This window comes from Panthera onca, chromosome A2, assembly GCF_046562875.1.
Source record: "Panthera onca isolate mPanOnc1 chromosome A2, mPanOnc1 haplotype 2, whole genome shotgun sequence".
NCBI classification, from domain to species: domain Eukaryota; kingdom Metazoa; phylum Chordata; class Mammalia; order Carnivora; family Felidae; genus Panthera; species Panthera onca.
In genome coordinates, this window is record NC_138340.1 from 30,230,088 (window position 1) to 30,258,050 (window position 27,963).

General features: G+C 44.2%; 1 protein-coding gene across 16 annotated transcripts in view; it reads right to left on the minus strand.

The window, feature by feature from the left end:
• The window catches only part of CADPS (calcium dependent secretion activator), a 476,502-nt gene that overhangs the window by 186,723 nt on the left and 261,816 nt on the right, over positions 1 to 27,963 (minus strand). For all 16 annotated transcript variants that reach the window (XM_060631484.3, XM_081794958.1, XM_060631486.3 and 13 more), the window contains exon 7: positions 7,162 to 7,273. In XM_060631484.3, coding sequence (XP_060487467.1) covers positions 7,162 to 7,273 — 112 coding nt within the window. The remainder of the gene's footprint in view (positions 1 to 7,161; positions 7,274 to 27,963) is intronic.

Consider the following 27,963-nt stretch of genomic DNA (forward strand, 5'->3'; position numbering starts at 1 on the left):
GAGCTCGGGGCAGAGCGAGCCGGCGGAAAAGCAGAATCGGCCCGCTCTGATAGGCCTCGTTGGTGCTGAATTTTCACCCCTTCTCCCTCCGGGCCTGACCCCTCCCCACACCCCCCTCCCCCATTAAATTTCCTGACTCTGATGAAAGAAAATTCATCCATTTTTGCTAAACACAGAATTTGAGTTTTCCCAATGTCTTATGTATGACGTGATGGACATACCAGGCCTGATTTTTCAGACCAGACGCTGCTCAAGTTTTTCTGACCATGCCTTGTGCCCATAAAATATACTGAGCAAATAGCCCAATACCTGTAAATATATTGCGACCAATATAAAAATATATCACCATCAATATATAAATATATAAAATACCATTATATATCTATGTAAGTTATATAACTAGATATCATTATATTTATATTTTATGTTTACATTATATACATTTACTTTGTATTAATATATTAGCTTATTACATATATCATAAAATACACACAAATATAGAAGTCTTAAAAATGAGCTACGGATAAAAACTATATATATATATATTTTTTTTTTCCCTTAAGTTTATTTTGAGAAAGAAATAGCATGAGTGGGGGAGGGGCAAAGAGAGAGGGGGAGAGACGGAATCCCAAGCAGGCTCTGTGTGGTCAATGCACAGAGCCCAATGTGGGGCTGGAACTCACAAAACTGTGAGATCAAGACCCGAGCCGAAATCAAGAATCAGATGCTCCACCGACTGAGCCACCCAGGTGTCCCCAAAACTGTATTTTTACATGTCTTGCTAATTGTGGTGGCTTGGAACTATTATTAGCTATATTTTAAGGTATCATATATATTTAGGGCAAGGCTCATTGTTAATGATACTAGATGTAAGTCTGTAGTTCACGTAGTCTTTTGTTTTTTTAAATTTATTTATTTATTTTTAGAGAGAGACAGAGGGAGGGAGAGAGGGAGAAAGAGAAAGAGTGAGCATGAACAGGGGAGGGGCAGAGAAAGGAGACAGAGAATCCCAGGCAGGCTCTGTGCTGTCAGCACAGAGCCTGACATGGGGCTCGATCTCACCACCCTGAGATCTCGACCTGAGCTGAAACCAAGAGTCAGACGCACAAGTGACTGACCCACCCCAGCGCCCCAAGTAGTTCAAGTAGTCTTGTAAATAATTTCAGAACATCTTGCCTGACACCTGATCTTATCTGATTACACTGGCAATGACTTTATCTCATGATGTGGGTGACAGAGGTCCTGCTCAGTAAGGCGATGTCAGCTCCACCATTTTTTTTGTTTTTTGCCAGTCTTGCAATAGTAGTATCTTAAGATTATAGCACTTTTTGGGGCGCCCGGGTGGCTCAGTCAGTTCAGCGTCCGACTTCGGCTCAGGTTATGATCTCACGGTTTGTGAGCCCCGCGTCGGGCACTGTGCTGACCGCTCAGAGCCTGGAGCCTGCTTCGGATTCTGTGTCTCCCTCTCTCTCTGACCCTCCCCCGCTCATGCTCTGTCTCTCTCTGTCTCAGAAAATAAATAAACGTTAAAAAAAATTAAAAAAAAAAAAGATTATAGCACTTTGTAGTAATCTTTTTTAGACCATTTGTTCATTTTGTGAGGGTTGCTTTAGTTAAAATTGTATCATAAAATGTATAAATTCATGTAACTGGTGCCAGAAAAGTATAATCTGTTGTAGGATGCTGAAGGCAAGGTGCCACTGGGGGTGGGGGTGGGGGTGCACCTCTCCCTCCCCTCAAGAGAACGCCTGTCCCTATAGGTCACTCCATATCCTGTTCCGTTTCCGGGGACCCCAGCATTTGGGAGATGGAGGGAGGTGCCGCCCTTCCTAGGGAAGCTGACCCTCTCTCCTGAGCCAGTCTGGCCTGAGAGGTGAAGGGGGTGATGTGCTGGGAAGCAAGGAGGGGGAGGGGCTGGGAAGAGAAAGCCCAGCCAGGGCCAGAACAGCAGCAGGCAAGCCCCCGAGCCTCCTTCTGCTCCTGCCCACTTGGCAAAATCAAAGCAGGAGCCTCGCTCTGGGCGCCCGGAGCTCGTTAACAGGACTTCCACCATATGGATTCTGGGCGTGTTTCCCACCGGCAATATGGCGTCCATTCGCCGACACGAATGACCACAGCTCATTACTGGCCGCTCCACAAAGACTTCCTCCGTGTGGTGGCTCCCCGGGGAGACTTCCTCTCCAGGGTGGATGGAGAGGTGAGGTCACTGCTGTTCTTCTCCATCTTCGCCCCCACCCCACCATGTATCCGACGGGTCGACGTCTCCTTTGTATGTGTCAGCCCTGCTGAATTATTAGGGTCCTCCTGGGTGCACGTGAGCCCTGAGTAGTCCAGACACCTCATCTGGACATTCCAGGCTGCTAATCAAGCACTTTGTCATCTCAGCCGAGACCCATGTGTGCTGCGCTTTGATGTGGTGATGCCGATGTGGGAACACAACCCACTCTGCGCAGTAAGCAGCATGCCGGCCAGCCCCAGCTTCTCTTAGTTACCTGGCCGCACAGGCAGGTCCTTGGGCGGGGCGGGGGGCGGGGGGGGGGGGGCTGTTTTAACCCTGACCCTTTTCCTGGCTGATCCTCTCCAAGCTTCAGCCTGTACATCCTTCCCTACCTCCGTATCCACTTGACCTGACCCCAGGAAGGCATCCCTGACCCTCAAACTGGATTGCATCCCCTAGCTATGCACTTCCCAGGTGTTCTTCCTCTAGCAGAGCACTTACCACATTGCTGTATAATTTCTGGTTTGTTTTTTTTAATGTCTATTTATTTTTGAGAGAGAGAGAGAGAGATCATGAGTGGAGAAGGGGCAGAGAGAGAGAGGGAGACACAGAATCTGAAGCAGGCTCCAGGCTCCGAGCTGTCAGCACAGAGCGCAACGCAGGGCTCGAACTCACGAACCGTGAGATCATGACCTGAGTCGAAGTCAGATGCTCAACCGACTGAGCCACCCAGGCGCCCCTATAATTTCTGTTTTTTTTAGATCTATATCCCTTATGTTCTTTTGAAGTTAAAGATTTTTGCCTGTCATTAGTCCTGTTTGCTCTCTGCATGCCACAAATGATGGGACACCATGGGCTCACAATCATATCCAGTGAATGGAAGTTTGGTAATATTACAGGGTTGGCAAGGGTGTAGAGAAACCCTCACTTTTGCCTTTTGTGGACGTATCAATTGGCGTATACTCTTTAAGGGACAATTTGGTAGAATCTGTCAAAATTCAGATTTCATTCAGCAAAATATTTTCTGAGAAACCATCCTACACATATACACACATATGCGCAAAGAAATAAATTCAAGGTTATTCACGGAAGCATTGCTTATACAGCCAAAGACTGGAAATAATCTAAGTATGTTATGATACATCTATACCTGGAATATTACACAGCTATGAAACAGGAAGCAAGTCAGTATGGGCTGACGTGAACTAATCTCTAAATACACTGATATTTCAAGCAAAATACAAAACAGTATGTATACAGTAATTTCCTGCTGTTCGTTCATTCATTCGTTCTTTCTTTTTTAGAGGGATATGTACACATATGCTTGCATATGCTATGCTTATACAGGCATAGAACACTAGGGGAAGAATACACAATAAATTGAAAACAAGGCTTTTCCCTGGAGAAGATACTAGGGCAAGGTGGGAACAATCACTCATTGTCACTATTATCCATTAACTTCTTTTTTACAATGCATGAATTTTTTTTTCAATTAAAAAGGTCGATGAAAGTAAAACATAATGAATACGGCACAAACTAAATGTTGTTGAATGAACGAATGTAGCACTGGGATTTCAAATGTGGCTGTGTCCTGCTAAGCTTGGGAGCAATTAGAGCATAGAAACACTCCCCCAGGGGTACAAGGAATTGCTTCACTTAAAAAAAGAAAGCAGTCATCACCAGCTGCAGCCTGTGGAGGTGCTTCCAGAGGAGGGCGCCCCAGCTGGCACATGGACCTGGCAGGCCAGTTCCACGGCAACTGTTAGAAAGTGTCTCCGGTAGGAAGAGTCAATTCATATCTAGGGGAACATCTATGGGGCTGGAGAAGAGAATGAGTTCTTAAGAAATGAATAACTACAGGGTTGTGGCAAGCTCGTGGCATTTGTCATAGCAGCAGAGCCCAGGATTTTATTTCTGCACAGGGACAAATGTGATACAGTGGGAATGGTCCTGGAGATGAGTCAACATCATTCCTGGCAAGTTACTTACCTCCTCTGGGCCCCAGCGGACTCATCCGTACAAGATGAGTAATAACTCATCAGGGTTATTATACAGCATCGGTGAGAGACCGCAGAGCCTCGGGGCAGTGCCCTGGCCACTGGCAAATGTACAGGGCATGGGAACCAACCAACTGGGTGGGTCTAGGGAAGCTTCCTGCCTTCTGTGGGAATCTGTTTTCTCTTCTATAAAACAAAAGGTTTGACTAGCCCAGTGGGTTTAACTTTTCTGAGTGGAAACAGCTTTGAGAAATTGGTGAATGCTTTGGACTGGCAAGTCCAGAAAAATGTGCATATGCCCCCTCGCTACCTCAACATTTGCAAACAATTTCATGGGGTTCCTGGATTCCAGGGAACCTTCTGTGGACTCAAGTTGAGCATTCCTGGACTTGTCTCTCTGAATACTAATATTCTGGTCTAAATCCTAGTAATATGATTCCAGGTCAGCTGTATAGATGAAAGCCAGATTAAGGAAGCAGGCAAAAAAGGAAGAAAAAAGAAAGCACACTTAATGTATTCTTGCTGGCATTGTTAGAAGTGTGTGCCTGTGCGCTGGTCTCGAGGTGTTCTCTCATTTTTCCATAGATGACACATCAGAGGGTTAGAGAGGTTGAAAGTTTTAGCTGAAGTCATACAGTTTTCAGAAGGGATTATGTAATCAACTAGTATGAAATGAAATGTACTGGGAGTCTCTGTGCTGGCCTCTGGGTATATAGGGTAGTGAACAAAATAGTTTAGGCTTCTATGCCCATGGGGTTTTCATCATCCAGTAGGGGAGACAGAAGCCGACATTTCTGTAAATTCTTCTCTCTTTCTCTCCTTGGCGAGAAGTTTAGTAGAGAGAGGGCTGAGGCAGTGAATGAAGGAAGATGGGCAGTCAGGAAAAGTCTCTTAGGAGGAGAAGGCATTGATGCAAGGAAGGAGGCAGCCTTTTGAAGAGCTGTGGACAGTGGGGAGAGCGTTCCACTCAGGGAGAAAGCCCTCTGATGCAGGGAAGAATGGTTTATATAGCAGACTGAAATTTGGCCAATGAAGCTGGGACATAGTGGATAAGAGGAAAGGTAGTCACAACTGAGGCCGAGGAAGTAGGCAGAAGCCCGATCACATGAATCCTTGTAGGCTATACTACAGAGTTCAGATTTTTATTATAAGCAGTATGGGGTGATGGAAGCATTTTAAGCTAGCAAATCTAATTTACGTCCTGAAAATACAGGCTGTTTGGTGTAGAGTCAATAACTGAGAAGTAAGAAGCAATGTCTCTATTATCTCAGGGGTGCTCAAAGGGATTGGTGCCACCCTTTGGGATGTTTCAGAAATTTGGGGGACGTTTTTGGTTGACAAAACGGTGCTGGGCTCTGTTGGCATTGAATGAGCGGGGCCTGGGGATTCGACATGCCATACGATGAATGAGATATTCCTCCCCAGGGAGGAATTGTCCTGAATCTCGCCTAACTTCTAAATATTCCCACTGGATACGAATGGAGGTGGAAAAGCCTGTCTATAATTAATTGAGTCCAGATCTTAAATCTTTTGTTTACATATTGTTAAAAAGAAAACCAGAGGCCCAAAGTGGTGTCACTTAGGCCTTATTCCCAAACCGGTGCTCAGTACGTAATCTACCTGCAGTTCCAACCTCCCCCAGAAATGTAGGCCTAACATGTCAGTCAGGAATTTTCCAATCAGCACCCATGCGTCTGCCCTCTCCACCCTCCTGCAAAGAAAGACGGGGTAATTTGCGAGATAAGACCCCTCACTTTCACCCTGAAGGAAAGCCACCTTGTCAAAAACAATCCTTTTCTTTTGCTAATAATTTTCTTGCCCCATTGGCACATCTCTTTGGAGCCCCCTCTACTTGCAGACGGGATGGAATGCTGCCTTATCCACGAATCATTACCAATGAGAACTTTAATCTTTACTCAGTTGAATTTCTGTAATTTGGAACAATATACACTCAAAGTAATTTTGGCACTTTTCCAGGGAAACCGAGGAAACTTTGTTTCCTTGGTTGATGGTTTCAGGAAATCAGTTCACTGATATGTAAGTTGTTCAGCTTCCACCCTCCACAGCAGATTTTGTGACTGTCACCTGCCTAGTGATTCTCCATATGGGAACAAGGAAAGCATTCCTTCTGTAGGTCTTCTAGTGCAATGGTGCCTGAATTGCTACATTTTTGAAATTATTTTATTATTATTATTTTTAAGATATTATTTTAAATAATCTCTACACCCCATGTGGGGTTCGAACTTACAACCCTGAGATCAAGAGTCACATGCTCTACCAGCTGAGCCAGCCAGGCACCCTGAAGTTATTTTATTATTAATTCCCTTTTATTTCTCTTTTATATTATATTATGTCACTGTATTGATTTTTAAATTGTCAGGTGGTTAGATTGTTAAATTGTCTGAGGGGCGCCTGGGTGGCTCAGTCCGTTGAGCATCTGACTTCGGCTCAGGTCATGATCTCACGGCTGGTGAGTTCAAGCCCCATGTCGGCTCTGTGCTGACAGCTCAGAGCCTGGATCCCGCTTTGGATTCTGTGTCTTCCTCTGTCTCTGTTCCTCCCCCACTTGCACTCTGTCTCGCTCTCTCTCAAAAATAAAGACAGACTAAAAAAGAGAAAAAATTAAAAGTAAATAAATAAATAGTCTGAAAGTTTCACTTCAAGACAGAAGGGACATTACAAATCTCTGCTCTAACGGGTGTCTGGGTCTGAGGGTGTTGAGAACCCCTGCTCTGTCTTCTACAATGTGCCCTCCTGGTAGCCCAGATTTAAAGAGGGGAAACTGAGGCTCGGAGAGGTTGAGGGACTGGCCCAGGATCACAAAACCAATGGAGAGTGGGGCCCGGGACTCAAACCTGAAACCAAACCTTTCAGGACTTGGCAGTGCTATCCCATGGGACCGGGGGACACAGCTCTCTGGAGCAACGCGTGATGGGGAGCGCTTACCCGTCCGAGCTCCTTGTCCTCCAAGGCCAGGACCCCTGTGCTCTCTGTGAACAGCTTCACCTTCACAGCGGGCAGTGCATGAGTTGTCGAGAAGTCGCCCTGGGTGCCCCAGCTGCAGAAAGAATTAGAGAGGTCAGTGCGGAGACCTCTGCCTTGACAATGCTACACTCAGCTGCCTTCTTCCTGCGTAGGGGGAATGCAGGGTTAACCCGAGGCAGCACTGGCTGTCGCATCCCCCCTCCCCCTCACCTCTGCTCCAAAGCTGCCAGAGCGACAAAAAGTGTTAATTAACTTGTTAGGCAAATGCAAGACAGATGCTCAGAAAGTTGCCACCGGTCTTCACAGAGCTCTACAAGGAATCACTTGGAATTAGCATGAAATCGAGTTGTGGAGAACTTTTCCCATGCATTTGCAGATACTCACAAACTATTTCAGGGTAACCACTAACACTTCCTTGTATCCTTTGAATCCCCAGTTCTTGGAAACAGTCCTTGAATTTGAGACCAGGCTTCATTTGGACAAAGCCAACACCTGACTTTAAAATGGGGGGAGATGGGGGACCCCATTTCTTCTGGCATTCAAAGATGAGTTGTATAGAGGGATGGATGAAGCTCGAAGAGGAGCGGAAGGTAGAAGTGGGAAATGACCTTTCTCACTGGTCTGTGGGAATCTGAGTCTTAAGATCTCTTCAGAGGAGAGCCTAGCTTACCTAGCGTCTGGGTAGGGTGCCAGACTGGGCTGACAGGAGCTGCTGATGGACCCTCAGATGTGGCCTTTCCATGTACTCCTCACTGTTCTCACAGAGCCACACCATCCATTCTGCACCTGAAATCACTGCGATCTTCCAGAAGTGTTCACTGGATTGCACTGAGCGCCTGCCCTAAAGCCTTCCGTGGCACCTATTCCATTGCACTCAGGGTGCAATCCAGACCTCGGGGTGCAGCCTCCCACTCATCTGCTCCAGGGTCATGGGCCTCCGGATGGCACCACCTCAGGGCTGTGGCAGGCATGGTTCCCTCTGTTGGCAATGGCTTCCCCCCACCTGGCTATCTCTTCAGAGCTCTGCTTCAAAAACACTTGCCCAGAGAACACATCCCTCGGTCTCCCAGTCTAAATTTGGTCCAGAGTTAAGCTCTCTGGGAGATACTGTTTAATTTTCTGTCCTAGCAATCACTGGACTGGTAATTATTTATTTTTGTGCAATTGTTCAATAGCTGAATCTTCTGGGTGTTTGTTGGCTTATATGCATACCTTCTACTTAGCATAGTACTTACACATAGAAGACACCTAAGAAATATTTGTTGAAAGAATAGGTGATGCCAATTATACACTCTTTTACAGAACTAGAAGACAGGAATAGATACAGTTTTGCGTAGAGATTTTTTTCACTTTGCCTTATATGATGGCCAATTTCCATAATGGAGAAGATTCATTAAAATATTATTATTACTGTTAAGTTTATTTATGCCTTTTGTGAGAAAAGAGAAAGAGAGAGTGCACACATGTGAGCAGGGGAGGGGCAGAGAGAGAGGAGAGAGAGAATCCCAAGCAGGCTCCCAGCTGTCAGCACAGAGCCCGATGCAGGGCTCAATCTCACAAACCGTGAGATCATGATCTGAGCCAAAATCAACAGTCGAAGGCTTATGCAACTGAGCCACTCAGGCGTGCCTAAAATATTATTTTTTAATGACTCTGTAATATAACACCTTTTAGATATGTCATAATTTATTTATTTAGCCAATGTTCTGCTATTGACACTGGGCTGGACATTACTTTTTTATTTCATCTTTGATTATTTCCTTGGCATAGAGAGCTAGATGGGTGTAAGGGATGCTCCTCTTAGAATGTTCCAGAATTGTGCTCATCGACCAACACTTTCAAGTCTTGGGACACCGATTCCCAAAACGCTTTCCCCAAAAGTGGCAACCATCCTCCCACCGTCCGGGAATGAGTGCAAATCGCAGTGCCTCTTGCCTTCATGGGGCCCCTATTCACTTCTTCTTCTGGCTTACTTTGTCATTGCTGTTTTCATGGGTACTCCTTTGACTAATAGCAGCCTTGAATATTTTACTCGGTGGTGGTTGTTTGTATTTCTTCTTTTGTTTATGATGGGAATGCCTTCTAGTCTCCATGTTGCACTCAAATAAATCCTGTTAACTCAAGGACATGAGGAATCTAGAGAAAGCGGACAAGACAGCGCCAGAAAAATGGAAGTCAAGGGGAACCCAGATGGAGACCCAAGGGCACAAAAGTCACTGAGGAAGCACACTAGTCACGACAGAGAAAGGGAGAAGACATGTGAAAGGAGAGGCGACAGAACAAGAGGCAACAGGTTGCAAACACAACAGTGCAATGTTAGATGTACAGAGAGAAGTTCTGAATTTTGGTCATCAGCTGCGGCAAGCAATCTCCTAAGACAGGGAAGGCATGTACTAGCAAAGGCAACACGACAGGGCGTAGGGTTTTGAATCAGACACCCTTAGTTCAAATCCTGGTTAATCACGTATGAACTGGAGGACTTGGGGCAAGTCATGAATGTCCCTGAACCTCAGTGTGCTCAGCTATAAAATAGCCTCATTTCACAGAGTAGTTAAATAGTAAAGATAAATAAAAGTAGGGGTGCCTGGGTGGCTCATTTGGTTAAGCGTCCGACTCTTGGTTTTGGCTCAGGTCATGATCTCATGGTTCATGGGCGTGAGGACTGCATTGGGTTCTGCAGTGATAGCAAGGGTTCTACTTGGGATTTTTTTCTCTCCCTTTCTCTCTGCCCCTCCCCTGCTCACACATGTTCATTCTCTCTCTCTCTGTCTCTCTCTCTCTCTGAAAAAAAAAAAAACTAAAAAAAAGATAAATAAAAGTAAGGATTAAAAAAAAAAAGTAACTAGCAGGCTTGAAACAGCATGAGAACCCAACGATTTTGGCTACATTCCCTTCCCAATTAGGATATGTAAGATATATTCTAGTAACATGATGATCACTTTTGTGTTATCGATTCGACACATATTTATTAAGAATGTACTAAGTGTCCAACCCTGTGCTGGGCAAACAAGATAGACATTGACCTTCCTACTATACAAGGTAAGCAGTAAAACAGTTATCATCATCCCCATTTCACAGATGAGAAAACTGAGAGGAAACTCAAGATCTTGCCCATTTTATTCCAGTGAATTTTGACCAAGCTGGCTGGAACCCATATCTCTTATTTGCCATGTTATAGCTTTCACTGCTATTACTGTCATAATTATCAGTAACAAGCATTATTAATAATTAGCAATACTGGCAAAAAACACGATCACTAATTTATGATTTGTGCTTAATTGTCCTATAAATCTCTTTGGGCATTTATCATGATTGGTCACAGAGATGAAGAAGATTCCTCCTGGAAACCAAAAGAGTTCCTGGGATGAGATGCATTAATACCAAGCCACAGTGAGGCCTTGATCTCAGTGCCCCGGGGGTCCCACACACTCTATCCCTATGATACTGTTGCTGGGACTGGTTTGTAGGGCTTTTCTGGCCTGCTCAGCGGGCACTAAGTCAGTCGGCCTGAAACCCTGCAGCTATCCAAGGATGCTCAGCTCACTGAATGTTCAGCATGACTCAAAGTGTGGGACAGAGTGAGGCCTACAAGACCCTGTCAAGCTGGATGAATTCAAGCCGCTGGACGCTGCCTTGCCAGCCCAGTCCATTGGGACACTGAGTGGCTTTTCCTTCCCACCAGAGCTGTAGCTGTGCTTTTGGCTTCTTCCCACCATGACCCTTGGCTCACCTCAAGTTTTTAGGTCACTGCTGATTCCCAATTTACCCATCAGATTTCAAAATGGCAACCCAGCCCAGGGAGAAGGCCAAAAAGTCTCCAGTCTGATCAGGGTCGGCTATGCCATTTTCAAGGCCTGCGCAAAATGAAATGTTGGGCTTTCTACTCTAAAAGCAGGAGAAGGTGCCACTAAAGGTACTAAAAGATCAAGTATTTTCGTTTCTCAGAGGAGTTCTGCTCAGATGCATGCTCCATTGTCCCATCAAACTTCACCTAACAAACACAGTTTCAGAGACAAAACAGTGAAGAATGTCAAGACAGAAATGCAGAGCATTTAACCAAACATAGGTCTGAGCATGAGGCCTGTGCAGATGCATGGGTCACAGGCCCATGAATAAAGTTCTGAGTCCAATGACACCCAGTCTGACGACAGGCCATGCATTGATGAGAGGCCATGCAGTGGAGATTGGCTATCACTGGCATTGACGTGAACCTTCACCCCTCACTATAGTTTTTGGATTTTGTAAAAATGACTCCTGACTTGTTTTTGTAGATGCTTCCTATTTGAAGAAGACCAAGGGAGATTTAGTTATAAGCACCCTTCCCTCTCCCTTTCCCTTTTTTCCAAAGTCATGGAAATGTCCACTTTTTGTCTTTTTCCAGCTACAGAGAGGCCTGAATATCTTTACAACAAAAAGCTAACATTTATTCAGAGATTACTATGTGCTAAGCCCAAATTCTTCTCTTAAACGTGTTATTTGGTCATACACACATTTTATTCTTTTAAGTTGTCTTAGCCATCTTGTGAAATGCTTATAATTATTACTCTCACAGTTAGAGATAGTAAACTCAGACTCAGACCAGCTATAATGTGTCCAGGATCACACACAGGGAGCAAATGGCCATCTGACTCCACAACCCAGACTCAATGATGGCGCCATATTGCCTCCCTTCCCCGTTCCACCATCTTGTTGCTCTGTGTCTTGATCCAGTGAAATCAGTTACCTTTGTAACTCAAAGGAAGAGTTCTGTTTCAAGATTGACGGGGCCCTAGGCCACTGCGGCTTCTCAGTTTAAATTTATTTCACATGTTCAATATACTTCACAGAGTACTACCTAACCGATAGACAAATTAGCCAGCAGTGGAAGCATCAAAAGCTTTGGCCTTTGGGTGGGTCCACACATCATTAAATGAATCTCTTTCTCATTGTTGCATTCTTCCCTGCTCATTTCTTTTGCTTTGCTGTGCACTGACTGTGGTTATTAAGATGAATGCGTCTTCTTAAACGTTTCCCAGAACGGAAACACAATTGCACTTTGATTTGAAAAGACCAGAGGCTGATAAAATGTATTGCAAGCAGTAGCTGGGGAGGTTAGGTTAACTAACTTCTCACTGAACACAAGGCAGATGAAGGAAAGTGGGTGACTTATCCCTCTGTTGTGACCCCATCATATCTGCCACTATAATCACACTGTGTGGCTAGCTCACAAAAAAGCTAAAAATAGGCACCAATTAGCAAATGCTTAAAGTCTGCCAGGCCCTGGGCTGAGTGCTTTTCATAGATTATCTCATTTAATCCTTCTGATTGCTCTTTGAGATGTACTCTGTTATTATCCCCACTTTATAAATGGAGAAACTAGGACCTGGGGAGGTCAAGTAACTAGTCGAGGGTTTTGGGCTAACACAGAGCCACACTCCAAACTCAGAGTTTCTGACTCCAGGGCCCACGCATGAAACCAGAGAGCTTCACTGCCTCTCAGTAACTCATAGCACAGTATTACAGTGTAGTTCAACTATCCGTGTGTGTACCTGTCTTTCTCTCTAGACGATAAACACCTTGGGGGACAGGGAACATGGCATGATTTTTTTTAATCTCTTGTACCAAGCACAGGGCCTGGCACACAAAAAATACTTATTTAATGACTAGGAGGAAGTGATCAATTCAGAATAACCGTGTCACCAAATTCAGGGGATTGTGGAGATGCGATGTTTGAGATACCCAAGGGTATGACTGCCTCCTTTAAGCAAAACTGAGAGCTTTGTCTCCTTGGAGATTAGATGATTTTTAGGAGCCCACCAGCTCTCCCAAGTGTACATTGTGGCTGGCAGCACGCGGTGGAGACCCAGCATATGCGACAGGTAGGACAGCACTCTGAGGAGCAAGGTGTACATCCTTCAAGGCCAAGGATGGTTAACTCATGAGGCCAATGCCTGGAAGCAACGTCAATGCCCATTGTTATAATGCTGGAAAGGGCCACAGGTTACAAAATGAACTGTTGTTGCCACTTATGGTCTTTTTAGCCATAAACACACAAGCATACACTATAGAATGCAACTACTCAGAGTGATACCTCCAAATACACAGCAATGTGTATTGAGACAAGTGAGTCCACTTCAAACCAAGTGCCTTTTCCAAGAGGATGGGGTAAATATTTGAACGGTCCAGCTGACTAACCTACATGCCCTATGTGGCATCGGGTGAAGCTCTGACTTCCCCCGCTGTCAGGATCATACCTCTAATCAGCCCTTCATTTCTCCCTTCATTTAGAAAGCACTTCCTGAATGTCTACCATGTGCAAGTTACTGTGTTGGGATCTGTTGTGGATCCAAAGGTGAATGAGATATCAGTACCTATGGATATCGTATTTTACCTGCAGTGTCACATGCAGAAATGATCACACTAACTAGATGTGAATTTGAGCCTTGATTTTCACATCTTTAAGATATCTTTAAGTTAAAGATAAGTTAAGATAAAGATAAGTTATCTTTAAGAATAACACTGACCCCAGAGGATTGATGGAAGAATAAGTAGGAAATGAGCTATTGCGTATACACTGTTCAATTCAATACCCAGAACATGGAAAACACTAAAATAATATGTCTTCCAGTTTAGGATTATGGACCAGGTGTTGGCAAACTATGTTCCATGGGCCAAGTCAAGCTGAATATCTGCTTATGTATGGCTGATGAGCTAAGAATGGTTTTTACATGTTTAAATGACTGAAAATAATCAAAAGAAGAAGAATATTTCGTGACACATGGACATTACACGAAATTTAAATTTTAATGCCTGTCAATAAAGTTTTATTAGGACACACTTACGTTCACCCCTTTACACATCGCCTATGCTGCTTTTGCGCTTCAAAGGCAGAGTTGAGTAGTTACGACAGAGACCATCTGGCCAACAAGCCTAAATTATTTACTTTCTGGTCCTTTGTAGAAAAAGCATGCTGACCCCCGATAGACACAGTTAAATCGCTGGCTCGATCTAATGGGAAGACTTTTATTTTCGTTAGCAGATCCGAAGGAAGTAAGCTCACTAGAGCACATCCATGAATATCAACTGTAAACACGCACTTACAAGGACAGCTCAGCCCATGGTGATTCGATTTGCTGCTCTAAATTCTTCCTGGAGCTCTCACCAGCACTCTTGGTGTACTAGAAGATTGGGGATTGTGTCTCATAGCATTTCAGACACGTGGTGCCCAAATGCTCCTTGCAGATCTACTGGAGCTGGCTGACTCATTTGGTCACACTACATCATTATTAATATCAAATAATGAACATGAGTAGCAGATAATTCATATTTGGGGGGATGGAGATGACTTTTAAAGTCACAGCACATTATTTCTCCAAACCTGTGCCACAATGCCATGGCTTTGAAAGTAAGCACTTTGATCTGGGGGAGAAAATAAGGGAGAGGAATACGCTCGGGTGGAGGGAAGGAGAACTCTACTGCAAAGCAACCTTCTACTGTGTGTTTGGAGAGCATCTGCTTCATTGCAGTCACATCTCTGTTTACTATTTAAAGCCTCTTATTTGCGGAAGCCTCCTCAGACCATATGTTATCAACAAATGTTGCTAATCAAATACACACAGTAATTTTCATTAGAATTTCCTCCACCCTACCCCCCCCCCATGAACAAAAAACAACATTTGCCACAAAGGGAATATACCTCCCAAAATGACAGTAAACATCCACTGCAAACCTTTGACAACAGAGTGATATTTACGAATGCATATGTGAATAAGCCAAGACAACACATCCACTTTAGGCAAATAAGGACCCTTGGAGAATTGGATTTTGTGCAGGTTGGTCTTGGGGGATGATGTCACTAGTTGCCATGGCAATGCTCAGCATAAGGCCATAATTCATGCCATGCAGACTGGATTTGCATTTACTCAAGGTATATGGCTCATGTGAGCTGGGTGTTAAATTGGTGTCGTTCTTAAAAATTAACTGTGAGCTTTAACAAGGGAGAATTGTCATTTCAGGGAATGAAAGTGCCTTGGTCCTGTTGCTAAGAGGGAAAGTTAATAATTGCCTGGAGACAACTGCATTAACATCTTCTGGCCTGCCTTTCAGGCAGACGGCATGATATTCCATGCCAAGTGAATCAATTGTGCCATCGCAGTGTGTCTCATGCAAACTAATTGATAGGATGTGATTCGGGGCCTTTCATGTACCAGAAAAGCTAAACTACCTCTTATCTACATAAACGAAGCATTTGCTTTGTAGAAACTGGGTTGTCTGCGAGGCGGAGAGATGTAGGCTCTGGTTCGCCTACTTGACATTTCCACTGGAAAGTCTCCTCTCCAGGAATCTGAAATCAAATATATCCAAACCTCAGCTTTAGCTTTCTTCCCTCACATCTGTGCCTCTAAGACTTCCCCAGCTTAGCCAAAGCAACTGCCAGACGGCCAGACATCATTCTTCTTTTCTCCTCTTCACCCCATGTCCATTTTGTCACCAGATTTTTCATACCTCTTACATTGATCACACATTGCTACAGAGGAAAATAAATCAAAAAAGGGAGGTTGGAAGTGCCAGAAAGAGGGTGGGCCAGTGGGGTATTAGCAGATGTGATGGAAGCAGAGGCTTGGAATGTGCTTGAGTGGTTGGGCTTACTCTCCAGGGCCTCTGTCATCACCATGAGCAGAGCTCACCCCAGGTAGCTGTTTTCACTCCAACTTGCATCCAAGATGCAGGGAAAGGGCGTGAACCCAGCCCACGGTGAGGAGCCAAGACTAATCAGACCCACGTCTTGAAGCAGAGCCACCCAGGCGAGCCTGGCACGAATTAGCCAACCCAGTAATTTGCAGATGAGTGGATGAAATAAATGACTATGGTTTTACGTCATTGAGTTTTGAGACAGTTTGTTACATAGCAATAGCCAACTGATACAGTGCCTTTATTTGGTACTTAATCACGTCATCCTGGTTCTACTCTATGTCCTAAAGTTTGGTCTGGAGTCATCAGGTAGAATAGCATATCCTGGAGAACCCAGACACAACTTATAGTCCTTTCATACTATTAAAAAATCTATTGCAGTCACTCAAAAACACCTGCTGAGTGACGTTGCTGCCTTGGAAAAATAGTTCCCAGCTCATACATATGTCCTCAGAAAGCAGCCTCCCTGTTTGCCAGTCTCTCCACAGTATGAGAACTGGACTGAGGCCTGATTGTGCTGATTAAGGCTGCCAAAAGCACTGTCCAGGTTCCTCTAATGAGCAAGAATGTCAACACCTCCCAAGACCAAGGCAGGCAGCCAATGTCTCTCAAACCACTTGCGGTCAAGTGCTCCCAGGGGAAGCCCTCGCCACATCAAAGGTGCCCCCGATTGAGCCTCCCACATGGAAAGCAATGACCATGAAGACAACCTCAGCAGCACTTGAGTGCCCCCAGTATTTGTGGCTCTGATTGAGTTGGCCCCCAAGCTGGGGGGGAGCACACAGAGGCAGCACTTGGGGGGTTCAGTCATGACCATTCAGAGGTTTGGCTGCCCTCCATGCAGCCAGCCCCATCCTGTGAGACCTCCCAGTTGCCTTTGATGGAGGGGATTATGGGAACTGTTGTTGGTTTTGCTTTCATGGGCTGGGTTCCCATCATCCCACAGAGAAGGATCCCTGAGGACACTGTTGTAAGCCATGCTTGTCTTTTCCCCTGGGACTGCCTTGTGGATTTGTTCTTTTTTTTTTTTTTTACCCCCTCTGTTTAACATTTATGAGAAACCACTGGGAGTGGTCATGAATGCCAGGAGTCTCAAAGGGAAATGGTGAATGGGCCAGCTGGCCAAACGCCCTTCAGTACAGACTGAGGTCTGAAAGCATTGGGGAAGTTGCTCTTGAAGCCAAATGCATGGCATCGGCCCCATGTGGAGCCAGAGAGTTGTCCTTCAGAAATGACAAATCTGAGTTGTAGAGAACTATCACCACTACTCAAGCGGATCATGGTATATGACACCATCTCAGTAGAGTGAAAATACCGCCTATGTTCCCAGTCAAACCTGGCTCTCCTTGCCTTGGCCAGCAGGGTCCTCCACAAGGCCTTGCTATTCTTACTTTGGGACTCCCACCCAAACAATGTTAAACATGCTGAAGGGACTCCAAACCACCTTGTAAAAAATGTACAAAAACCTGGATGAAATTGAATTGAATCGCAATCGACTAGGAGACGTAGGTTAAATTTAAGAGACATTTAATCCAAGATTATTTTTGATTTTGCAGTTTTCTTTAAGAGTAAATACATTTTCTCGTGAGGTTTAGATAGTTTCCTAGGCTCTTGAAAAATATTGAGCTAGGCACTGTACCTACTGGAATCTAGCAAATAAGATGACTGCCAGGCTAGATATCTTGGGCCCAGATGTTATCTAACATATCATGACTGACATCGGTTTTCACTCTGAAATAAGAAATGTGAAGGCTCAGTGATTGACTGGAACCAAAATGAACTCTAATTTCCTTTACTTCCAACTTGCGTATGTTCCTAATAAAATGAGTTTCACGCCCTTTGCCCCAGTAAAGTAAGTGCACAGGTATTATGCCATACACTTCGGCCTGTAAGGTCCGTGTGTTCCCGATGTCTCAGTGCTAGGGAGACATAAACTTACAAGAGAGTGCTCAACACCCCGTGCCTGGAATACCCAAGGCAAAGGCCCATCCTTCAGCTCTGGACTAAGTTTTCTCACATGCTAAGGATTTGACAGTAACAAAACTTGCTTCCTTTAGCCCCCTGGGTAGATAATGGTTGTAAAAACCTTTTAGTGCTTCTAAGGCCCTTACAAAAGTTAGTTATCTGCTCACAGTGGAGACTTTGTGGTTTGGTGTTTTTTTGTTTTGTTTGTTTTTTGTCCCATCAGCATGACTGCTCACTTCCTGCACCTTCCCTTCCTTGTTTAGAGAGGTGTGCAAGGCATACAATAAAATCAGCTTGGAACTCGTCAGATTCTGAGTGCCCCTCGATTCCTGCTATTCTTGTGAGGTACTCAGTATTGCTTTTTATGGTTTCCACCTCATTTAGGCTCAGTGCTTGGAAAGTCAAGTGGCAGAAAAGAAAGCCAGGTGCCCCTTGTGAGAAAATCTGAAGATACCGTGGTTAGAAATGTGGGCCCCTCTACAGTCGTATGGAATGGTTTGAATCTTGGCTCCTTCCCTGAGGAGTTGTGTGATTGTAGGCAAGAGGCATAGCCTCTCTGAGCCTCAGTTTCCTCATCTGTAGGCTGGAGATAAGCAAAATTTATTTAGATAGCTAAATAAAAGTTAGCTGCTGTTATGAACAGGGTGGGGTCCTAGAGGCGACAGGGGTTCAAAAGGAACTTTAGAAAGCCTAGTGGTTCAATTTGGGGGCTATCTCAAGTTTAACCATGACTGAACTTGTATGACTGAACTTCTAAAAAAGACCCTTTCTTTGGCATAGCCGGGTTGTAGGACCAACCACAGACCATTAAATTCTATGCATGTCGATGGACATGTTTACAGAGGTTTATTAGCAGGATAACTATTTACAATCATTCAAATAGCAAGTGTAGTGTGATTACTTCTCTGGTTCTCCTCCCACCTCACTGGCCATACCTCCCCAGACCCCTTTGCTGCTTCTCCTCCTCTTCTCTCTAAACTTTATTACACCCAGGCCTCAGTCTGCAGACCTGTTCTCCGTCCACAGCAGTGGTTCTCAGTGGGGGCTATTTTGCTCCCCTCCTCTTCCCCCAGATACAGGTGGCAATGTCTGGAGACATTTTTTCACAGTCACGACTGTGGTTGGGGGGGGTGTGAACTGCCACTGGTATCTGGATAGGAGCCAGGGATGCCACACAACATCCTACAGTGAACAGGACAGTCCCCAGCAATGCAGAATTGGCCAGGTCAAAATGTCAAGAAGCTGAGGTTGAGAAATCCTGGTCTACGCTGACCACTCCAGTGGTGTCAGCGGGTGCTCCAACTTAACATGCTTAACACTCAACTTTTAACCTTCACCCAAAATCCAAATTGGTTATTCCTGGAGTCTTCCTCAGATCGGCAATTGGCAACTCCCTCCTTCCAACTGTTCTGGAGTCATCCGTGACTCCGGCGAGTCTGTTGGTCCTATCTTCAAAGTATAGGCATAATCTGACCACTTCTCACTGCTCCACTGACCCCCTTGCACTGATGGTCCAAGTCATATTATTTCTCCCTTGGTTTATTCCAATAGCCTTCGGACTCATTTTCCTGCATTTTCTGTGGGTCCTGCATGCCCCCAGAAGCTGGAGTGGTCCTTTAATATGTAAATCAGCTATGATCACTCCTCTGCTCAAAACCCTCCTGACACTTCCCCATCTCAGTCAAAATAAGTGACAAAATCCTGACGATGTAAGTTGGATCTTCACTGCCTCTGACCTTGTCACTTTCATTGTTGTTCACTCAGTTCCAGCCACACCAGTCTCTTCATTGTTCTTTAAAAAATTCTAAACATACTTCCACCTGAGGGTCTTTGCACTTGAGGCTTCCCTTGTCTCAAATGCTCCTCGTCCAGTATTGTGCAGGAGTCAGTCTCTCAGCTTCTTCTAGGCTCTGCCCTTCTTTTGAACTCTCTCCTGACTGTCTTGAATAAAAGAGTATCCCCAGCAATCCTTAGTCTCCCTCCCTGCTTTATTCTTCTCCTGAGCACTTACTGCCATCCAACATGTATTTTTCTCTTGTTCTTGTCTGTTTATTGACTGTGAAAAAGAAGCCAAGCTCTGTGAAGGCCACAGGCTTTTGTCTGCTTTTGTTCTCTGCATATCTGTATCTAGACTTATAACTGGCACATCGCAGGCATTTCATAAATATTTGTTGAATCAATAATCAATTTTGAGATGGTGATATTTGCGAGTTTTAACGTCAGAATAATTTTCATTCAATATAAATAGAATATTCCAAGTGTATTAGGCCAGTGGGGAATCTGTTCTTTGCCACTTCTATGTTGTGTAACCATGGGAGGCTACTTAAAGTCTTTGGGCCTCGGCTACCTCGTGTGAAAACTCACCAGAGTTTCAATTTCTAAGTTGTTCTGAGGTTAAATGAAATAAAGGCATATAAAGTATTTGGTATTGTGTCTATAATACACAAAGCATTGAAAAACTAGTAACAGGTGCAGTGGTGGTGATGGGGCTGTACGTGGGATTTTCTCCAGTCTGTACAGAAACCCACCAAGAATTCCCCCTGTAACTGCCCAGTTTCACAGACTCTTTCTGAATGTCCCCATCTGCCTCTTCCTTATCCATCCATAGCTAGAATTCTAGGCTAGGTCCAGGGTCCTCCAGGCTTCTGAGCCCCCTGATGCCACTTTTTTTAATCCGAAGCAATTCAATAGATAAGGGACCTAAGTGCTGAAGGACAGTATTATATCTATAATGGAGATGGGTCAGTGGGTGCTAGGCAAATGACTTTTGCCCTGTGCTTGGTAGATGAGAGGCGGGAGCAATAATACAGAAGTGGGGACAATAGAAAATTGACGGGGCAGCTTCCCTTGCTGATTTCTTTGAGTTTCCCAGTGCATGAGAGCAGGTTTATCGATTTAGCTTCAAAAGGGCTCCTTTGTTGTTGTCGATGTTGTTGTTTGTTGCTTTTTTTCATCTGTTCATTCATTCACAAATTCACTCACCTGCCCAATCTATGTTGAGCACCCTATGTGCCAGGTGCTGTTCTGAGCTCAGGGCAAAGCCCAATGAATAAGACAGAGAAGGTCGTTGTACTCATGAAGACAACTTAATCAATAAGCATGGTGATATCTGAAAACAATAGGACCTATGAATATAGTAGAATGGTTCGTGACCTAGAAAATGGCAGGGGCAGGGCTGTACTAGGTGCTTGGTCAAGGGACATCCTGTCTGAGGACGTGATGCTTGAGCTGAGACCAGAGAGGAGGAATCTCCATCAATGTGCTCAATTTCTCCTCTGTTCCCTCCTTTAGCAAAGTAAAGGGAGGACGGGGTTGGGGAATCACAGCTTCAAACCAACAGAAGGGAGGGACCTAAATTCTCAGTGTGCACTTTACCTCTGGCATCCAGCATCCTGAAAATATTCATTGGGTAGAAGAATGAGTCTGGTTGGATATCCACTCTCCCTTCCTCATTCCCTTTCTCTCTCTCTCTCTCTACCTGTCTCTCTCATGCTCTTTCTCAGTCTCCAGAGGTCCATGGGAGAAGATGTGAGCATGAGTTTACTTAGCAGACGTTATAAGAAAGGTCTCATGATGAAATCGGTTCAGAAAACACTGGCTAAAACAAAAACTGGTTCCTTTCTGCAGGATTTCTCGGAGCTTTTATTATGCTAATGTATATTCTGAATCTTTACGAGGGGCCCTAGCATACAACATTTCCCAAACTTATGTGACTATAGAAACTTTTTCCCAAAGAGGTTCATGAATGGCTAGAGGGTAGTGGTAATATCTTGAGAAACTGCACAAAACTGACCAATACACCAAGGAAATTCTTGCTGGCTAATAATGTCATTCTGGATTACCAAGGTCATCTCCTACGAATGTTGGGGCCAGAATGTCCTCCTCTTGTCCTAGTATTGGTGTCCTGGTACAAACTAGTTATTACTATGTAGCAGAAAGTAATGAAACCACTTAAAAGGCTTTGTTAGAAAGACAGAAGGCAGGCCATTCAATGTGCTGTGGGTGATACTGCTGGTAGAAAAAGAGAAGATAAAGGAGAGACCTCTCTCTATTTTTTCTCCCAACTCTTCTCTCTCCTTCCTGAGTTAACACCAATCACCATGACCATGAGAGAACACCCTTTCCCTGCATCCTAACTCCCTACCTGCCACAGGGGCAGGGCTTGGAGGAAATCTCAAGTTGTTATATTCTACGCTGCACAATGCAACCATTTTAACTATTAATCACCACCATGGTCATCAGTTCAACCCCAGAGCTACCATTTACTGAGCACTTACTATGAGCCAGGCAATGTTCTGCATGCTTTCCACTATACTGTCTCACTTAATCCCTATAGTGATGCTGTGGGGGTGATGAGTAAGTCCTGTTTCACAGATGAGGAAACTGAATCTTAGAAATATTAAATAACTTGACAAAAGTCACACGTTTGCTAAGTGGTACATGTGACTTCCTCTTCCTGATGTTTGAGTCCCATTCTTAGCCATTTTACTCTGATGACTTCATTGTAGGATCTCAGGTGGGGTCAACAGACCCTAGAGTGCTCCACACATGTGGGTAGGTGGGGAGGTGGGCAGGCAGTGGTCAGAAAACCAAGGTGAGCTGAGTTCCGTGAGCCCCTGCACCTTTCAACTTCTTCTCCAAAAGGTAAACTTTTGGCTCCTCTTTGCAACATCAGTGTCTGAGCTATGATACAGAAATTCTCATAATTAAGAAGCACAGATCTCAAAAAGAACAGTAAAGACCACTACTTTAATGAGTGATCCTTGTTGATCATGTTGACGATTTCCTGAAGGTAAAGAGCCAAAGATCTGGCCGTTGTTTGCGAACGCTTTGTACCTCGGTAGGCATGAAGCTTAGCTCCTATTCCTCATCTCCATCACCTTCTCAGATCAGCATTTGTTGCCTGACCTTTGTATGCATTTCTGTTTGTGATCCCTTACAAGGAGTCTCTGGCAGAGGAGTAATGTAATGATTATTGTATATGTATGTGTGTAATGATGTAACAATTATGACGCAGCATTTAGGATCTGGAGCTCTGAAACCAGGCCCACCTGGGTTTTGTGTATCAGGTATTAATCTACACACAGATATGGCAGACCACTACCCAGCTATGGGATGCCGGGTAAGTCTTCCAACGCCTCTGAGCCTCAAATTGCTCATTTGCAAATGGAGAAATACTAATGGGTGTTGTGAAGATTCAATGAGATGATGAATGTTAAGGGCTTCGCATAGTGTCGGGCACCACTGAGAGTACGCAATAAATGTTGGTTGATGCGTAACCGAGGACAGTAACTGGTTGAGAATGTACCGAATAGATCGGAATAAGGAGAGGCCAGGGAGCATATTAGAGTTTAGATGGGACAAGATAAGGGTGGCAAAATCATAGGTTGGGGGGAGGGTGGATGAGATACTGAAATAGAGATTTCTAGGCTCTAGCCCATACTTACGGTATAAGAATTTATAGAAAGAATAGCCTGTCTGGGAGTGTTGACTTATTTTTTTTTTTTAAGTTTATTTATTTTGAAAGGGAGTGCTGAAGGGGCAGAGAGAGGGAGGGAGGGAGGGAGAGAGAGAGAGAGAGAGAGAGAGAGAGAGAGAGAGAGAGAATCACAAGCAGGGTCTGCCTCATCAGTGTGGAGCCCAATGCGGGGCTTGAACTCACAAACTGTGAGATCATGACCTGGGCTAACATCGAGGGTCAGGTGCTTAACCCACTGAGCCACCCAGGTGCCCCCAGGCCATGTGTATTTTAAATGATCTTCTTTAGTGATTCTGCCACTTGGCTATGTTTGAGAACAACTGCAGACAGCCTACGGCAGACTGCTGGACAAAGGGCAAACAGGCCTACAGAAAGTACGTGGAGGGACTTTGATCGCCCAATCACAGATTTCCCCTCAATATTAGGTGGACCTCAAAGGGAGGAAAGAGTAATTACTCAGTTTCCTTGAGATAATGACCACAGGTAAACAGTCTTTTTAAGCTGGTGAGTTGATAATGAGCACACTGGAAACAGAGGCTCTTGGAACGGTGACTTTGTAAGAGTTACTACAATTGTGACTCTTGGTAGGAAGTTACAGCACGACTTTGCCACTCTCTAGCAAATAGTGATGATAATCACAAAGCTGTGACTGAATGCTTACTATGCATCATTATTCTAGGTGCTTTTACATGGTATATCTCATGAAGTAAACTAAGAACTACACCTGAGTTGAATGAACGTTGACTATCACGTGTCTCAGTTGGACGAGGACAGCCAACGTCAAGACGGTTTCATTGATGAAGCATGTCTAAGACACCAACTTGCACTCCATTCCTAGAAAACAGATTTGGATGAAGAAAGAATGGTCTGCCTTAATGTGACTGTCTCACAATATTGTGGGAATATCAAGCAAGCAATAGATAGGAGGCCAACCTCAGAGAGAGAAGGAGAGGGAGAGGAGAAGGAAAAGAAAAAGAAAGAGAAAAAAAGGAGAAAAAGGAGGAGGGGGGGAGCATTGGTTTCTGAGTAAAATGTTGCAATGAGTAAATTTGTTGAAAGACAGAACTCAGGGACCATTAGTGTTTTAAATTCTCCCCTCATTGCCTTCAGATTTACATAAATAAGAACTTCATGGCCTTCTGAATACTGCCAATATTTTCACCTCCCTTTCCATGATGGAGGAGAGCAGAATGAATACTACACTCACTGCTTTTCAATTAAGCTCTAGCCTACATTGCCCCAAAGAAGTATATGTCTTTTTTCTCTGCCTACAGATGCCTTTCCTTCCTCCGACCTGGCTCTCCGTAGCTCAGGTTCTGGCAGTTCATTATGAGCACAATAAAATCACGTTTATTCCCTCCATCAATCATCCAAGAAAATTCACAGAACTGTGATCATTAATTTCATCAATTTAAGTGGGGAATGATAATTTCATCATCCATTATGATTGCTTGTAAATTTTTATGAATTATTTGCATCATTAAAAATTCAACACGTGCCCAACATGAAAATGTAGAGCTGCTTGGATCACACAGACTTTTGTTTTTCTTCTCCTTCTGTCTTATGTCAGGCACAATTATTGGTGATGTTTAGGGTGTTAAAACTTTCTCTTCTTCATAGAGGATGGCAAAAACAAAGCTATGTTCTGGGGCAGAGTGATAGAAAATGCCAAAAATATCAGATAAATGACACAAATGAGGGACTGATATACGATCTAGCCCTTCCTACAGCAGTGGTATTTGTAGGGCAGCTGAAATGTTTGGCATATATTCATACCTTACCATTAGGAGTTAGGTTACAAACTGATGGTCATACATAGGGACATTGGCTTTGTCAACGCTTTATTTGTAATAATGGATCATGTCACAGCATATCTTGCCTGTAATTACACGTCTTTGCATATTGTCAATAACATTTATGCTTACTATGTTTACTGTGTCCTAGACACGATGCCTCGCACCGTATAACCATCATCTGCTTGAATCCTTGCAATGAACCTACAAGGTAGGTATGACTACTTCTATTTTACAGGTAAGGTGTCCTAGCGCCTCACCAACAGTGAGGGCAGTTTTTGAATGTCTAATACCAAAGACAATTTATCATAAGATATGGTCTATCTATATATTGTTATTATGCCCACGATGCCCACGCTGTATTCAAATCATTGAAGCATTTGAGCAACTTTAGCCACATATTTTTTACAAATAATTTTTATGAAAATGTCCCTTCAACCCTGTAAAAAGTCCTGTAGAAAAAGATAGGCATCTTACATTTTATGGTTTTATGGTACCCTGGCACCCTAGGAAAAGGTGTTATGATCAATCTCTCCACAAATATTAATTGATAATCTAGTCTCTGTCTACCACAATGTTAAGTTTTGAGGTGCTAAAAGGATATCTGGCTCCCATTTTCTGCCTTAGTTCATTTGAAGAACTGAGTAATTACCTGAACAATTAAGGAACTGCAAAGAACTAGACAGTTTAATATAGCTCAAGACATGTCCCAAGGCAGAATACAGTGAGCTAATAAATGAATGATAGAGGTAATGAACACTTCGGTTCAGGAGAGAATGAAATTGATGCGGTGGCAGTGATTCAGGAATCTGTCGTGGTGCATGTGTGTGTGGAGGGGACAACTAGAATGGATCCTAAAAATGGATAAAATCTGGATAGACAGAGAGAGTGAATTGGAGAGGGGAAGTTGAAAGCAATTGTTACTAAAAATCCTTCAGGGGGCGCCTGGATGGCTCAGGTGGTTAAGCATCTGACTCTTGGTTTTGGCTCAGGTCTTGATCTCACGGTCCTTGAGTTCAAGCCCCACATCGGGCTCTGCTGACAGCGTGGAGCCTGCTTGGGATTCTCTCTCTCTCTCCCTCCCTCTCTCTCTCTCTCTCGCAAAATAAATAAATAAACTTAAACAATCCTTCAGTATTGTCCTTCGCTCTCAGGATAACTTTCAAATTCTGTGTTCGTTTCTTCAATTAATAAATAGTTATCCAGCACCTACTGTGCTTAGAAACACTGCAGACATAGTCCCTGCTTTTATGAGCCCCCAGACTACTGGAGAAGCCCAAATGGAAGGAGGGCATGTATGGTATTTATGGAAGGGAAAGCAGAGGGGCTGAAGGATCACATAATGCGGGAGAGTATTTAATAAAGGGATAAGAGAGGGGAAGGCTGTTTAGTAACTCTGTAATAGCATCTAACACACATAGAGTCAGTTATTCACTTTCACAGGGAAGTGTTGGGAGTTATCAAGGATGATGATTCAGGCTGCTGGCTAAAGGGTAGAAATCTGTAGGTCTGGTATGATAAATGAGCTATCTCTGGGCAGGCAGAGTTGGTCCAGGGAACATTGGTGATGTAGGTGAAGCTCATAGACATCTGTTATTTTTGCCTGTTCAACATCTTTGCCCCTGCTTCTAGGTACAGCATTTCAACCCTTCTTGGGCACCATGCCTCCTTGACCTTGTTCATACAGTTCGGGTGAAGCTGACCCCAATCCTGAACTGAGACGTGGTCATTCCCGACATCGCATTTCCTAGGTTCTGATGACTAGTTCAGGGGAGGATACCTGACTCAATTGATTCAGTAAGAGTCAGCCATATGACTTTGGCTAAAACCATAGGGAAGGAGAAACATCTTCTGTTGGGGCCACTACACTCCCAGAATGGAACCCATGAACTCTTGGTAGCAGACAATCACCATAAGGTATTGGTAGCTCCCTTTCAGTTACATGGAATAAAGAAATCTTTTTTCAGTCTAATGTAGTGAGAATTTGGGTTCTGCTAACTGCCACAGAAGAAGGCATTAATAAAAGCAAAGCCCCATCTCTCTGTATTTCTTCACCTGCCTCCTCCTTTCCCATTTACACTTCCTTTATTCTACATATCTCTTCCTCTCAGATGCTTGCTGCCTCTTACTCAGAGCCTGACCTTTGACTCTTCCAATTACATGGGCACTACTCCATTATTTGGACATTTCTTGAGAACTCCTCTTAATCAGACCTTACTTATCCTGAGTTCTACTCCTTCAGGTAGAAGGAGTTTCTTAATAGAAACTTCAGGTTCTTTTTTTTTTTTATTTTTAATTTTTTATTATTTAAAAAAAAATTTTTTTTAATTTATTTTTGAGACAGAGAGAGACAGAGCATGAGCAGGGGAGGGGCAGAGAGAGAGAGGGAGACACAGAATCCGAAGCAGGCTCCAGGCTCTGAACTGTCAGCACAGACCCCGACGCCGGGCTCGAACTCACAGAGTGTGAGATCATGACCTGAGCTGAAGTCGGGCGCTCAACCGACTGAGCCACCCAGGCGCCCCAGAAACTTCAGGCTCTTAATAAAGTGCCGACTAGTCTGAAAACTTTTATCTATTCACTGATAGATTATTGGCACCTCGTGCCCACGTGCTGTACTAGATACTTTGAGTATTAGATGGTAAAGGTCTCTGCTCTCATGGAGCTAGAATTCTAAATTAGTTACAACAATCTATGCTGACTTAGGTATCGATGACTAGGGATAGTCTAGCCCAGAGACTGCCGTAGGATGTCCTGTTGGTCAATGCCGGCCGGCTGCCTGGTTTTGTAGAGACAGTTGTACTGGGGCCCATCCCTGCTCATTTATCTGCACAGCATGTATGGAGGCTTTCACAC